The sequence below is a fragment of the Rhinolophus ferrumequinum genome, chromosome 8 (assembly GCF_004115265.2).
Source record: "Rhinolophus ferrumequinum isolate MPI-CBG mRhiFer1 chromosome 8, mRhiFer1_v1.p, whole genome shotgun sequence".
NCBI lineage: Eukaryota > Metazoa > Chordata > Mammalia > Chiroptera > Rhinolophidae > Rhinolophus > Rhinolophus ferrumequinum.
The window spans coordinates 6449152-6465036 of NC_046291.1; the positions used below are offsets into that span (position 1 = coordinate 6449152).

Consider the following 15885-nt stretch of genomic DNA (forward strand, 5'->3'; position numbering starts at 1 on the left):
TAGTTTGACAATACTAGAAAAACAAAAAATGAGATCTAATAACTACGTTTGATATTTTGTGTCTACTTTTTAAGATTTCCATTTTGGCAGAGGCAAAAGTGGAAACAGGAGTTTTTGTCATTCAAGTAAATGAATTGTTTTCCACTATGACATGCATGAAAAGCATAGGAGAGTTTGGTTATTTGTCTTGTACATTTTTTGGGGGCAATAGAGGGGGCTTCTATTGTTACAGTTATGATAGATAATTGCCATTTTTTGTTTCGGTACTTGTACCCACAGTATATGTTCATATAGTAAGTAAGTCATCTTATACCTTATCCTTATCTTTAAATATCTGTGAAGCTAATCTTTATAGGCTCAATTTTTAAAACTTTCTCCTTTTCTAATATAAGCACTTAAAGCTATAAATTTTCCTCCAGGTATTGCTTTAGCTGTATCCTTGCATGTTTTATGACTTATGTCCACTTGACATTTACTAGAACTTTATCTTTGGCAAATCTTTAAGGCTTCCGTTGAGGGTTAATTCCTCTAGAAAGGATATGTTTATGATTTTTTGTGTCTTCAGGAAATATTGTCCACCTAGTGCCACTTTAAACTAAATACTCGGCTTGGAATTTTATGGACTGTGCAGGAATTGTTAATTCAGATCCTAAGCAAGCTGTCTGGGTCACGAGGCTTCAGAAGACACCTTTAGGTTAGTTGCTTTAGCACATACATCCTTCTTTGGTTATCTGCTCTTGTTTCATTCCTGCCTTTTAAGGACTTGCCATACTTTCTTGCCAACTTAGCCATAGTTTTTAAAGAAGTATCATTTTCAAGAGTTTTACTGAAGAAGGGTTTTTCAGGCTACCCATTCTAATACTACTGGAAAGGTAAGTCCTATGCAAAATGTTGTGCATACATACACATTTGTGCACTTTTCTCAGGAGAAAGTCCATAGCTATCATGAGACACTCAAAGGGAATCTATGACCCTGAAGAGATTAAAACCACTACCATACATTCTGTTTCGGCCTTATACAAACTAAAATAGACTTTACCTGATGTTTTACAGATCTCTAGGCAAGAGGAAATTCTGCAGATAGCCATTTAAAGTTGATTTTCATTCTCAAAATGTCACTTGATTTTTATGTTCTAGTATTACCTTGACATCCTCCCCATATACCAACCAAACTTACAAACATCCCCAACAGAAGAAAATCAAAAACTATTTTTTTTCAATTTCCAGTGTCTCAACATACTATTAATTAAGACCTATCTGCTACCAAAGGGATACACTTGGATTTTTGTGATACCAACTTTCTGTTTCTCCACACTGATGAAGGAGCATCTCAACTGCAGATGCCCTTGGTTGTTAAAAAGCCTTTTCCTAACTAGTAAGCCTTTTTGCCAGTATAATTAAAGTGTGGGGGGGGGGGAATCTGGTTTTTGTATCACAAACTGTTTTTTTTTTCTACCATGTTAAGATTTATTCAGGAAGTTGATTTTATCAGAAAATTAGTACTCATTGAATTTGGAAATGGCAAGGATACAGACAGGCGGGATATGGGAAAAAGTGACGAAATAAAACCAGCAAAGAGTTGCTATAAAGCCTTTAGGTATGAAATGAGAAGAGCAGTGTAGGCATGCAAGAGACTCATGCAAGAAAATAATAAGTAAGGACTGAGGCTCAGAGACGCCAATTCACAGAGCTGGACGAACAGACGTCATGACCATAACATATAATTCAGTGCTCTCCTAGTATCGCTGAGACATGATGAGATGGGCTGAAGACTTGACTGTGATGGCAGAAAGGTACACCATTCCACAGACACAGACTTGCTTCAGGCACGCACGTGGAGTAGGCTTCTATGTCAGCATATGGGCCCAAAGGCAACCCACAAACTTAAGGCTATTAGCACAGTAGGAATGAAAAGGGCAAGATAAGAAACAGAAAAAGGAGTGAAACACTGAAAGTATACACCAGGTTGCCTGGTTAAATTGACTAGACTGAATGGTTTTTAAACACAGGGTACCCTGCAGGATACTCAGGGCAGAGAGATGTCCAAGAAACTCCCTGCCCTTAGGAAATAAGCAAAAAGGGGAATTTAATCCAGAGGCAACGATGTTTATTGCTGCATTACAGACATGAAGAAAATGTGCTGACAGGATAGGCACAATTCATTCTGCAGGAGGAAAGCAAATGTCTGCCCAGGTTTTGCTCTGAAATAGGATTTCAGCCGACGCAGATGTAGGCAGGGAGGCCAGGCATTCCCAGCAAAGAGCAAAGGGCAAGGAGAGGCTGGCGCGCGTGCGTGCGTGCGTGCGTGCGTGCGTGCGTGTGTGTGTGTGTTGGGGGAAGTGGCACTGGGAGGTGCGGAAGGTAGGAGAGAAGGCTGGGGACTAATCTTAAAAAGCTTTGATAACAAAGCTCTGCTAACAAATGTGGACCATACCCACGGGCACAATAAAATTTTTAAACAAAAAAGCAACATGATCTGGTCCTTGTGTGTATGGAGTAGAAAAGATAACTGGGTAGCAAGGTGGAGGATGGACAGGAGGAGGGAGGGAAATTATTGAAAAGGCCATGACAACAGTGCTCAGAGGACAAGGAATCGAATCTGATTCCAGGATTCCTTCTCTAAAAAAACTCTGGTTGACCAGGTGGCAGGTGATGCCTTTACAAAAGCAAGGGACAGAGGAGAAAGAAGGTCAGAGGCGAAGCAAGGTCTCAACACCTTCACTCTGGTGCGGGTCATGCCCCCTCCCAGCAAAACCCCAAATTTGGATCACTGCGACCTTTGCTCCTACACCTAGGAGGCTGAGGGTGACCGAAGAAAACCCCCAGACTTGCTAGTATTCCAGCTCAGCACATCCGAACAGTTTTGTAAAGCTTTGTATGCTGGGTTTCTGGTCAGCTCCCTACCGTAGCCCTTTCACTATTACTCCCCTCCACCTGCCCTTCTGCCCTCAGCAGGTGATTCTGAGCGAATGTTACCAGGTGTGAAGACCCAGCAGCAGTGGTCCCTTCCCTATGTATGACTTGTCCCTCATTCTCAAAGGAGGGGCATTCACCCTCCATGTCTTGGCCTCACTTGCCACTTACACTCTGAATTCACTCCTACTGCTTCAATTCCTTGAAAAATAATCAACTCCTCTCATTCCTGTATTTCCAACTCCTCTCCTCCATCGGCTCTTATCTCTCAATATAGAACATGTAGAAAATTACTTCCATCTTAAAAACAAAGAAAAAGCCTCCTTTCAACCTGCCTTCCCCGCCTCTCTTCCTTTTCCCAGCCAAGCTTCTTACAGAAGCAATCTCCATTCCTGTTTCCCACTGCTTCCTGCTTCCTCCACCACCTGGAGTCTGGCTTCCCCTCCTCAAACACACTGACAGCAGTACCAAGGTCATCCTTGACAGCCTGGTTGCCAAACCCAAAGACTTCCAGCTCTCCTCTGCCCGACTTTCTGACATCCTTTCCGCCTTTACCACTCAGCCTGCGCTGCCTGTCTCCTCTCCCTCTCCTCTGCTTTGCCTCAATCATCCTCTTGATTGTTCTGTTGGCATCTCTCCCAGAGGACACCCTACGTCTTCCCCTCAGTCTGTGACTTCTCCTCGGACATCTGTCCCAGGAGAGATGCACTAATGACTCCCAAATCTCCACTCCAGCCCCAACTCCTTTACTCGTGCTCTTGGTATTTCTACCTGGATGTCTCTCAGGGATGGCAAACTCAGCAAGTACTTATCTAACTAAACTCACCATCGTCTGCCCCAAACCAGCTCCCCTCAATATTTCCTATTAAATGGCATTACGTTCTACCCAATACTCAGAAACTTAGATGACGTTTTAGGTTCTACTCTTCCATTCAATATCAAAAGTTTATTAACTCATTCATTCATTCATTCATTCATTCATTCAACAAACATTTCCATGTGTGTCAACTATGTAAAACACAGTGCTCTGGGCACTGAGAGGTCAAGAGTGAACAAAATCCGTGCTCTGGTAAAGCGTACCATCCAGGAGGCAGACCCATACAAGCACCTTAAATAAAATCCAGAAGGAGGGAGGGTAAGAAGACTGTGGCGCTGGTGTCCGGAAGGGCCTTCTTGAGATGACATTTGCACAGAACCTAAGAGCAGTGAGGGATCTGGGAGAAGGGGGATCCAGTCGGGGGAACAGTAAGTGCAAAAGTGTTGAGGCAGCAGCAGCCTGGCACGTCTAAGGGACCACACGGGGCTATGTGTCTGGAGGACAGCACGTGAGAGAGGAACAGTGGTGGAGAAGGTTGGGAGGTAGTTAGAGAATGGTTAGGTCATGGCAAGGACGTGGATGTTTATCCTCAGGGGACGGGAAATCTTGGGGGGAGTGGAGGAGGGCAATGACCTGGTCAGGTCTACATTTTATAAGGACGGCCTTGGCTTCAATATGTGGGAAGAAAAGGGCAGACACGGAGACCAGTTAAGAGGCTCCTGCAGCTACCCAGACACCCAGCCCCGCCCCATCTCCTTTCCTGGCTGGTGCCTCCCTCCAGTTCTGGCTCCACAAATGCTGCCTGGGCTGGGGCACTTGCCACCTCTTACCTCGATCATTCTAACACCACTGCTCTAATCCAGACTCCTCACTGCTGCCAGGGTGATCTCTTCAACCTCCAAGCTGGAGCCTGACTCTCTCGTGCTTAAAACTCTTAAGCTTACCATTAGGATAAGACTCCCGCTCTAAAAGAGAGCCTGCGAGTCCCTTTCCTGACTGACCTCCCGGGCTCCTCCCACCTCACCACATTTCAGCCATGCCGACTTTTCGGTTCCTTCCAGTGCCAATGGGTTTGTACCTCAGAGCCTCCACACACTCTGTTCCCTTAGCCTGAAATGCTCTTTCTCCCCACTCTTGGTCTGGCTCACCCGTTTATTCTTCAAGTCTACGTGAAAATGTTACTGTCCATTCCCCCTCCTGACTCCCACATCTAAACTATAGGTCATTCCACATTTCCTTGTTTAATGTTACTTGAGAGTCAACTGGGGAGGACAGGAACTTCTCGAGTGCTTTCTTCTATTGTATATCCCGCACAAAGCGTAGTGCTGGGTCCTCAAATCACATGTCCTGATTGACTGGATGAAGTTGCTCCCCAACCTAAATGCTGCCTTCTCCTCAATTTCCCTGCAGGGCCTGCAAAGGAATTTACGATTTGCTCCCTGCTTTATCTGTAAGTACCATCCCACTTCAACTTCACATCCCAGATATTCCAAATTCTGTGTAGTTCCTTCCAAAATAGCAGGTTTCCGTCATCCTGTGACTTTGTGCACACTCTTCCCTCCGCCTGGGAAACCCCTCTGCTTTTTTTAATCTTTTTTTTTTCCTTATTAGTTTCAGGTGTACAAAACAATGTAATAGACATTTCACCCCTCAAAAAGTTATAACCTCCCTCCCCCAATCTACTGCCCCTTTAACATCGTATATATGTGTTACAATTCCATTGACTATCCCCTATGCTGTACTCCACATCCTGTGACTACATATAATTATAGTTGACATACAATATTATTCAGCTTCAGGTGTACAGTACAGTGGTCAGGCATCTACACCGTCCAGGCATCTACACCGTCCAAGTGGTCTCCCTTCCGCTTAAGACATGTGCCAACCCCTCCGCTTCTGAGAGCCTGCAAACAACAGCAAAGACTGACTGAGCGCCTCTTCTGAGCCCTGCACTGCAAGGCAGTGAATGGTGGGAAGACAGATCAGAAACAAGATTAGTAAGTCAACAGTACGTTAGCGAGTGATGAGTGGTGAGGAAACAGAAAAGGAAGATGGAGAGGAGGTGGAAGCGTGAAACGGAGCGGAATGGCTAGGGAGGGACTTGCCGAGAAAGGGACCCATCAAATCTTGAGTCACATGGGCCGCCAGAGAACAATACTGCAGGGAATACAAGCCCAAGGCCGGGGCGCATGGCCGACGGGGACTGGAGTGGAAGGCCTGCAGACTCCCACGAAGCACTGGGCAGTGAAAGGAGAGCTAAAGGAGGCAACTGGAAAAAAGGAGTTCAAAAATTAGAACCAAGAGCAAACAGGGCCCTCTGAGTCCAAGGAACAGAGTTTCATGGAGGACAACAAGGCAAATGCTGCAGAGATGTTTGGGGAACTGAGGTCAGGGACGGCATGTGGCATTGAACTTTCTGAAGCCATGTTGCAAAGGGAATACATGGGAAGCGAGAAAGGAGCATGAGCAAGTAGAAACAACTCTTTCAAGATGTCCTGATGGACAAGGGCAGGTGAGGCTGCAGCAGGGTTGAGGGAGGCTTTATAAGGTGGAGACTTAGAGAGAGGAGGAAGCCGGCCAGAGGAAGGGGAATGGCCAACGCTAAAAGGCTGGCGAGAATGACTGGGGGTGGGGCGGCTCCTCCCAGAGGTGAGAACAGAGCCCAGGAGGAGGGTGTGGCCTGGCTGCCAGGTCCTCCTGAACCTTCACTCAGAACTCCAGGACTCCTGCGCTCGCTGTGCCTCCCAGCAGGAGATCCAGACTTCATCTCAGCTCTTTGCCCTTTAAAACGACCACCTTGCGTTCCATCCCTCAGGTTCTCTGGTCTAAGTCTAGAACACAGCGGGGCACTCTCTCTAGCTCCTACTACCACACTGCCTCCAAAGGGGATCAGTCGTGACAAGAAACTCAGCAAGTGACAAATATAAGCACATGGGGAAGTTAGAGAGTTTAGGAATTCTATGAAATTCTTACAGGCTTTGCTCCTGGTCTCTCATTCCTAGTCCTTCTCTGGGAAGGGCTCCCTGGGACAGAGGTCCCTAGCCCATCCTCCTTAGGGAAGGGAGAGCCATGCCACCAGACAGGCAACAGAGGCAAAACACGCAGGATAACTGGCCACCCCTGGAGCAGAGCAGGTAAGGTGCATTCCTGAGGTCCCTCGGGCTGAATGATGTCCGTTTAGCTGAGCATTTTCTTCCACCTGGACAATAGGACAGATCCTTCTTTCTCTGAGTTAGACGGCTGTGCTCTGGGGATGGTAAATATGAGCAGGTGGCTGAACAGAGAGGGCTGTGCTCCTTGGGTGGGAATTTCAAAGTTGGGAGATGACAGCAGCAAGAGGGATGTGACTATGGGTATCCAGCCAGCCATTCCATCAGGACTTCTGCTAACGTGTGGTGCAGGCGTAAATTCCAATTTCCTGAAAGCCTCAAGGATGACTGGATTTGTTTGTCTATTTATTCTTTTTCATTCACCCATTCGCTCATTTTCCCCCAGTGGGTTTTAGTATAATCACAAAGTTGTGCAACTATCAACACTCTAATCCCAGAACATTTTCATCACCCCAGAAAGAAACCCCAGACCCATTAGCAGTTATTCCCCGTTCTCCCCTCTCCCTGGACCCAATCCTTCATTTCTAAGGCCAGGTTAGGGCAATCCTGCCATGCTCATGGCAGGGCACCGATTAGAGAAGAAAACACTAGAGAAACAAGATGCTAGAAAGGCGGTGAACATCAATTTCCTATAGGATGTGTTGGAAGCCTGAACAGCTAAAAGCTGAAGAAAGGTGCTCACTTACCTGGCTCACAATTTCTTCTCTCAGAGACTAGAACAAAGCAGTGAGGCTTGTTTAACTGATGAGAATGGGTGGCTAGTACTCGGGACTCGATTCTGTCCAGTAAGGAAGAATGAGCCGGGAGGAACCATGCCCTGAGCGCCAGGAAGAGAAGTCTGGACACAGGCAGCCATGTACCTCGGACCCCATCCTAAAGGCAGAAGTAACTCCATGACATGGGAAATGGGCTCAAATGTCAAAAGCTACAGGCTATCGAAGAATATACGTATAGGATGCTCAGCTGAGAAGTTGTGACTCGTGGATACTTGATACCTGTTATCTAGTGTCTGAGAGGTCGTCACATCAGAGACAAGACTTGTGCAGGGCCCCAAGGAGCATAAATGCGACCAACAGGTGGTAAATTACAGGAAGACAGCAGTGCGGGGAAGGATTTCCTAATAGCTATGCAATCTTTAGGCCAAGTGGGCTGCCTGTAAGGTAGAGAGTTAAAACGCAATCTGGATATTCACTAAGTAGATGCCGTAGAGGTAATTTGAAAAACAGAAGGTGATGTGACAACTGTGGCATTCCCACACTTGAGTGGTGAGGTCAACTGTGAGGTGTGTTGCAAGTGATCTGTTACAGCAATAAAACTCTGAAGTATGTGATTTACTGTCTTTTGATTCTGGGTTATTCATTTGCATTATTAGGTATTTTCTCGAGCAGAAGTGAAAGCCTCTATGTTCAAAATCGTGGGCTCGCTGATATTCATGGGAATGTCCCACTCAGATGTGTTTACAGGCGACATGGGGAGGAGGAGCATTCCCGGCTGGAGGACTGGGGGGAGCCCTGCCAAAGCTGCCATTCCTCAAGGGCGGGGGCACGCCCGTCAGCCTTCCACCCTCATCCAGACCTACTGGAGAGCAGGTGCCACTGCATTTCTGCAGAATGAATCTGCAGACTGTAACGTCTTAGTCTCGTCCCTGTAGGAGATACTGGTAACAAGTCCTCGAGTCACGTCTGAACGCCACAGAAAGGGACAGTGAGGACTAAATAAGTTACATCTGCCTGTGTGTTTCATTTTCACAGAACAGTCATTCAGATGATTTCCATGGGACCAAAGAAAAGTTTGGCCTTTCTATTTTCTTTAAATAAAAATAGTTATAGATGATGTAAATATGGCCAGAGAACATTATTTGCTCTTTGAAACATTAAACATTTTTTCCTCTAAGCAAAAATTGACATGAACTAGTAACTAACGGAACCTGAACTTAGCCAACCTCACCCCCATCCAAGCTGGAACTGACTTTCACTTTTCATCTCCCTGGATAAATGGCCTTGGCAGAAACTGCTGTCACAAAGGCCAACTGTAGAAGTGCCACCATAAAAATGCTTGACTGACCAACTCAGGCCTTTTCAGATTCTTTCCTGACTCCTTTTCCATGTCCTTTATCTGCCGCTCTGCCAAATGACCAGATGTTAATTACTCCTCTGGAATGCAAGAATAACCGAGCAGATGGAAGGTATCTGATCACCTGGTGCAGTGCGCTACTCGGCAGCCCTGTGATTTCTGGCACCTCATAATATTTTTTTATTACAGAATTTTTTTCATTATAAAACTATTATTACCACATTATAAAAATGTGGAAAGTAGAGAAAAGAGAAAAATCGCTTATGATCCCATCATCCCAATAAAATCACTGTTTACATTTTGGTGTATTGTCTACTTTTCTTCAGGGCTCTGTATGTAGTTATGTGGACCACATGTGTGTAGCGTACTGGTACCCCACCTCCTCCAAAAAGGATCTGCAGCAGCTTATCGAAACATGTGTCATCAGACAGACAACTCCACGTCGACTACTTTCTCTAAAGCCAGCCTGTCCTCCTGTCTTCCAGTTTCCAACTTGTGGACAACACCATTTCCTCGTCATCCAGGTTGAACCTTTTACCCCATCTTGGACTCCTCTCCCTCAGCTCTGACTGGTCCTTTCGTTGTTATCCCTTTCTCACATCTGCCCTACCTGCCCCATCAGCGCTGCCACCATCTCCAGTCCCGTTCCTTATTACCTATACCCCTAAATGACAATCATGTTTCTCTGCCTCTACTTCCTCTCCTTTTCCTTCATCTTGTACTGCTAATTTGTTTTCCTCATTGTCACTGCTCTCCCTGAACAAGATCGAAAACAATTGTTTTCAACTGTTGGACAAAGCATATTCTTTGGTTGGACATTTACAAACATGTACAATTTGTCCCCAGGCTACCTGTCTTGTTACCATTGCCCTACACGAAACTTCTGCTGGTGATCGAGTACACACGAAACAAGTGTGGAGTGTGTGAGGCAAGACACGTGCCGTCTCCCTGGGGTCCCTGAAGGGCGAATATCACCCTTGCCAGCCGAGATGGACCAAGAGTAAGTATTAGACCTACCCTTCTGCCCTTAGCAGCTATAAAAGTGGACAAAAGAAAAGCAGCAGCTGTTTCCAAGCATTAGACTACAAATAGAGCAGAGCTGTGAAACTGGAGGGAAGGGCAATACAGGAAGTGCAGTCCACTGTCACCTGGCTTTCTGCCCGGGGGCACTTTTTATGCTGGGACTCAGAGGAGCGGAGTGCATGCTGAGAGCGATATATGCCCAGCCTTTGCGTGTGGCAGTGCAAAGGCTCAGGATATAAGAAACCAACCCAGTATTTGCTTTTCTAAGTAGGCTGCTCAAATTTGGGATTTTAGAAACATGCAACTCCTCTAAAATTTCCATGGGAACATTTCTCTCTTTATGCTTTATCTTCCTTTCAATTTTCTTTAGTTGAAAATACGGAGCAATCTTGCCCATAGTTTCAAAGAGGACTCCTATGAAATGAAGGCATTTTTAGGCAATGATGCTTTCCATCTCTCTGGCTTCCCTCTAGAAGCTTTACTACCTATTATGGTACAGGAGAGGTTAGAGGCGGAACCTGGGGAGCTCTGCATCAATGCGACATGTGAACATCTCGGCAGTGTTTTAATAGACCAGGCCACTGGGCCATCAACACTTGGCAGCAGACAGAAACAGCAGGGTGGCCGCCCATCCCAGGCAAGCCGTCTAAGGCCGTGTTAGTGCCAAAGCAGTACCGAGAATGGCTGAAGCCAAAGGAGTCCCCCAGACAGCCACCTAGAGAGGGGCAAGAAGAAGCTAAGACTGGAAGGCGCACATCTGGGGAGACATTAAATGGGGACTGACAGGGTTTGCTCTCCTCACACCCCACATACTGTCTCTTCCCCCATTGCAGTTTTCAAAGACCACGGGTCTTAAATCCCACTTCTTCCTGCGTAGCTCCATCCTCAATGAATGTGTAGCTAGCCCCTAACAGCTGCCTTTTGCAATTTGCTGGACAGATGAAGACCTACTGGGAGCAGCAGGCTTTACATACTGCTGAGCATGTCTGTGGAGAGTTCCCCTGGAATGACCCCAATCTGCTGTTAAATTCAGGTAAAGAACGCTTTGCTTCTCCCAGGCAGAGCCCGCAGGGGCTTTCTTCTTTACCACATCACAGCTGAGTTAGAAGTTTCTGAAGGGCCAAGGCCTGGGAGCGGTTCTGCCCTGACTGCCACCTCTTCTGAGGCCCGAGAAGGGTCCTGGTGAGGACATTTCTTACCCTCACCCTCACCAAAGTCAGCACACGAAAGCAATCTTTAGGTCACACACTTGTGTAGCCTAAGGGCCTTATGGCAAGTTCAGGAGCAGAGCAAACCCAGGCTTGCACATGACAGGGCCTGGGGAGCACGAGGCAGCCTGGCCGACCACAAACGTATGCTCACTGTCTGCTCCCAAGAATGGTACAGAAATTTCCATCCTACCATCAGCGACTGGCTTGCAGGAGAGCGCGTCATCGAGGTCTCGGGCAGTTGACGGGTCAATGGTGAAGACACAGTCTTTTCTAGGAAAGATTGAAGATAGAATTAGCGATGCCACGGATAACAGAAACTTTACCCCATTGTAATATAGTTTTAAAGAACAGTGACTGGGCAAATGGGTCAGTGGTAGGTGGCAAAGTGAAGAGTAACTCCTGTAATGCCGGTCTCAGAACGGGATCTTCAGTAAACTGTGAAACTGGGGACGAACGGGGGATGATAACAAGGCTCCAAGCTGTCTCTGAGTGCCTTTCCCCTCCTCTCTGTGATCCGGCATCTACTTCTCCTCGACCCTGAACAGGAAGAGGTGTGAGCAGGTGGCAGTGAGGCAGCGTCCCTGAATGAGGCTTCCCTAGGAGGGTTACCCGACAAGAGGGCAAGTGGCTTTGATAAAGTCCTCTCCAATGGTCAGTTCTTATTTCTGCTTCCCACTTCCTCAGTGGCTGATGGGAACCTGTCCTTCAAGGATCTGTGTGAGGATGATTTACTGCCCCTTCTTGTATCTCGCAAAAAGCAGGGAGTCAAAAAATAAATCACTTAACTTGTGAGAACACAGGGGAAGGGGGCCCAAGAATAAATTTTGCAGAAAACTTGCGGCCATGCAGTTAGTCGTAATACAATTTGACTTGGAAACGATCCTCATCACAGTTTGTTTCCGCGGAAGAATTGTGTACCCCCTCCAAGCTCACACACCCTCCGTCCACTTATCCTCAAACTCTATCCCTGTGCACACCTCACTCTTACTCCAAAGCCCCAGGACATTCTCATTTGGCTTCACATAACATGCCTCAAATAACATGCCTCACCCCGCTCAGCCATTCCTACCATGTAGGAATGGTAGGATCTGGGCAGAGTTTGGAACTGGGCCGAGTTTGGCCTCAGTTCTCCAAACCTTCCGCCCTTTCCTCCCCAGGCACTGGCCTGGAGAGTGACGGGTTCAGCAGTAACCTCGCACGCAGGCTTTCTGGTCAATGCTCCCTGCTTCCACTGGACTCTTCCTGAGTTCTTCCTCCACCTCCTCTGGTAGTAGTGGCGCCATTGCTGCCATTCCCCCGTCTGCTCCTGACTCGTCAACACGGATGATGGTGGACATCCTGGTACTTACCACAATTAGACTGGCTTTTGTTCTTAAAGCCTTCTTTCCTTGTGTTGCTCCTCTGCTCAAAACTTCCTCACAGCCCTCAGAGGCTGCCAAGCTGCTCTGGGCGCTGGCCTGCAAAACCCTACAGGCCTTCCTTTATCTGTCCTCTTACTGTCCACTTTCTTTACTCCTAACAACCCTCCACGCCCCCTCTGATCCCTCACACTGATCCCCTCAGTACCACAATATCCTTCAGTTCTAAGACAGATCTACTACATAAAAGAGGTTGTAATTATGCAAGAATGCCAGAGGAAAATGTCCCATGGAAAGCAAGCTGCCCAAAGGCTGTGTTCCAGTGCTATGAACACAGGCTGCGACCCACAAGTGTTTGCTGTATGAATGAATGCACACGTGCTGATAGGAATAGAGAAGTGAAATTACTCCAGACACCACAGAAATGGGCTCTAAATTGGTGAGGGTCTTGAACTTGATTCACAAGGTCAAGAAGGAACTATCTGCTTCTTGCGTCTTTTTGTATCCCCCACAACAGCTAGCCAAATGCTTTATATGTACTGAGTGCTCAATAAATTGAACTGAACTGAAACTAAACTGAAGTTGAACTGAAACGAAAATGTCAGACTTGGTGGTGGGAATATTTTTCATCATAATGACATCGTAAGAAGATGAAAGAACATCCGTCTAGTCAAAATCAAAAAGAATACTCCTCGCTTGGCGGGGGCCACAGGTTACTGGTTTACGTGGAGAGTTGATTAGGAAACTGTTTTGTTAAAATTAAATGTCTCTGGGTGATTCGAAACTTTTACTTCTATGAATGAATGATAATGCCCACTAACACATTTCCAGCCTCAAACTGATTCAGCCATAGGAAGCAGAGTAAAACTATGAGGCTTCAGTTGTTAGTTTGCCAACGTCTTCTTCGAGAGGATCCACAAATTGCTTATAAAAAAAATCTTAAGACTAACCTGTAAGCACTCAAACCAATCCTTTTCTACTTTTTAAAAAACCTGCTCTTAAACCAGAAACATACAAGTCTAAATCAAAACAACTCTGAGGAACAGTTCTCAGGAAGCCTGCTGGAAAGACATACCATCCAAACAGAATTCTTGATCAGGGGTCGGCAAACTACACTCACAGGCCAAATCGAGGCTGCCACCTATTTTGAATGGTCTGCAAGCTAAGAATGGTTTTTGCATTTTTAAATGGTTGAAAAAAAATTATGTCATGACATGTGAAAATTATATGAAATTCCCATTTCAGTATCCATAAATGAAGCTTTATTGAAACACAGCCACCCTTCTTCGATACCACGGCAGAGGTGAGTAGTTATGATAGAGATTGTGCTTCAACCATCTGGCCCTTAGCAGAAAGCTTGCTGACCACTGTTTCAGATCAATGTTTCCCAACGTGCCAAGTAAGTTCTAATTTTTGAAAAAGGTCTTGTGATTAAATCAGTTTGGGAAATGCTGGGCCAATTCCTTAATTGTAGGACTTCTCAGGGCCTTCAACATGCTGATATCAAACAGTGCTTGCTGGGCTCCTGTGATCTTGGCACTTTTGGGGGCAGATACAAGGTTCCTCAGGAGAGCACCCTCTGAGAAGCGATGAACTTCTGAGAAACTCCCTGCAGGGGCCTCCAGTGGAGTCCTCGTCCCACATGGGGCCCTGCCACCAAGCCCTCCCCAAGGGACACTGCGAGCAGTCTACCAAGTGGCCATGCTACTCCAGCTGATGAGAGCCCCGCCCACTTCACCACTCAGTGCCCCTTTTACAGGGGAGCTTTATGCAGTGCAAGGATTCACTCTTCTTCTCTTGAGTTGATAGTTTGTTTATTTGTATCTTACAGACATGTGAATTTTATCCTTTTGGATTTCCCTCCTTGCTTTGGCTGCTAGGAAACTCAGAAAAAACATTTGCGACTTGACTCTAGAGGATCTTATTGGTAGTTTGAACTTTGTGAACCTTTATCCTGACTGTGCCTAATTTTTCTATCATGTATTCTATGCATGTCTTCCTTTTGCCCTATATCCTAATTTTTTTCAAAAAAATCCACTGTATTATATGTATATCTGCAAGCTGCCTTAAATCACTTTTTTAAAAACGCAGGGTATAAATAAGTACATATGTATGTTGAGGAAATGCGAGAAGAAAAAGAGGCATTCAGTTTGGGCTACTACGAGAACTGACTTCTAGACAGCAAAATTCGCAGCGCTCCCGACAAGTACTTGTACTGTAGCAGTGGACTCCAACTTGCTCTCGCACTATGGAAAATTGGGAGAAGCAAGGGAACAGTGAGTGACCCTGACAAATCCCAGTCCTCAGTGCTGAGAGCCAGTGATTTCATCTGTTGTCATCACCACGATTACGCATCGGCCACGGTGTGGTGCAGGAGGGCTCCTTCTGGTTTGGGGCCACACAGCACTGGGAGCTGCTGGCCTCAGCCCTTGGGAGCCTGGCCTCATGGGGGCGGTGCACCGTGCAGCTGTTACACTCTGGTAACATGCTTGGGATTTTACTGGCTCCTATTCTGGAAGGCTTTGATCTCACAACCTGCAGAGAGCAGCCTGGCCTGCCAGCTTTTAGAACCTGTGAGACCAAATATTTAAAGAGTTCTGCAACAATGGTTAGAAAGAAGCTAACCCTGACCCACAGAAAATAAAGTGCCAGGTGGGGGAGGGAAAGAATGAGACTCCAGTTCATGAGGCTGCAGAATTCCAACTCAGAGCAACGTTATGTAACTAAAATTTCTGAAGGCACGTGACTGAAGGAAGGGCGTAGAACTTTTTAAAGTGACAGAAAACTTCTAAGACTGTTTTACTCAAAGCCATTGGTCCAGGAAAAGAACACATGAAAAATAACTACAAGCCTTCTACAATCCCTTCAGACCCGGCCAAGAATCCCAGGAAACAACACAAGCATAGAAGGAATTTCTGTTCCTCTGTCACTTACCCACTCTTCCTTTCATCTTGCATCCTCTACCTCAGGGTACCAACATGTCCACCTCCTTGCAGCTATCTAGTCTCCACAGCAACTTTTGCTCACTGCTTTGTCACTATCCACCTCACTGGATTCTGGCCATGGCCCCTACCACATCACAGAAATTGCTCTCCCCAAGGTCACGGTGTTGCCAGATTAATCACTTTAAAGCATGCAGCTGGTCAGAAATCATCAACTCCTTATTGAGTAAAACAGAAATTCAGCTCAGAACTCAAAGCCTTGCAAATAGGGTCCAACCTTCATTTCTCCAGTTAAGACTGCACATTCTCACCATGTACCTGTTGTGCCTCACTTCTCTCTCTACACCTTGCGGCCTCTGAGACATTGTTCATGCTGTTCCTGACACTGGGACATCTCCCCACCCATCTCAATATCTAAGACCTACTGGGCTTTAAAGG

General features: G+C 46.3%; 1 protein-coding gene across 2 annotated transcripts in view; it reads right to left on the reverse strand.

Moving 5' to 3' along the window:
• DIS3L2 (DIS3 like 3'-5' exoribonuclease 2) overlaps positions 1-15885 on the reverse strand; it is a 301104-nt gene that overhangs the window by 116508 nt on the left and 168711 nt on the right. For both annotated transcript variants that reach the window (XM_033112550.1, XM_033112549.1), the window contains one exon: positions 11338-11417. In XM_033112550.1, the coding sequence (XP_032968441.1) occupies positions 11338-11417 (80 nt within the window). The remainder of the gene's footprint in view (positions 1-11337; positions 11418-15885) is intronic.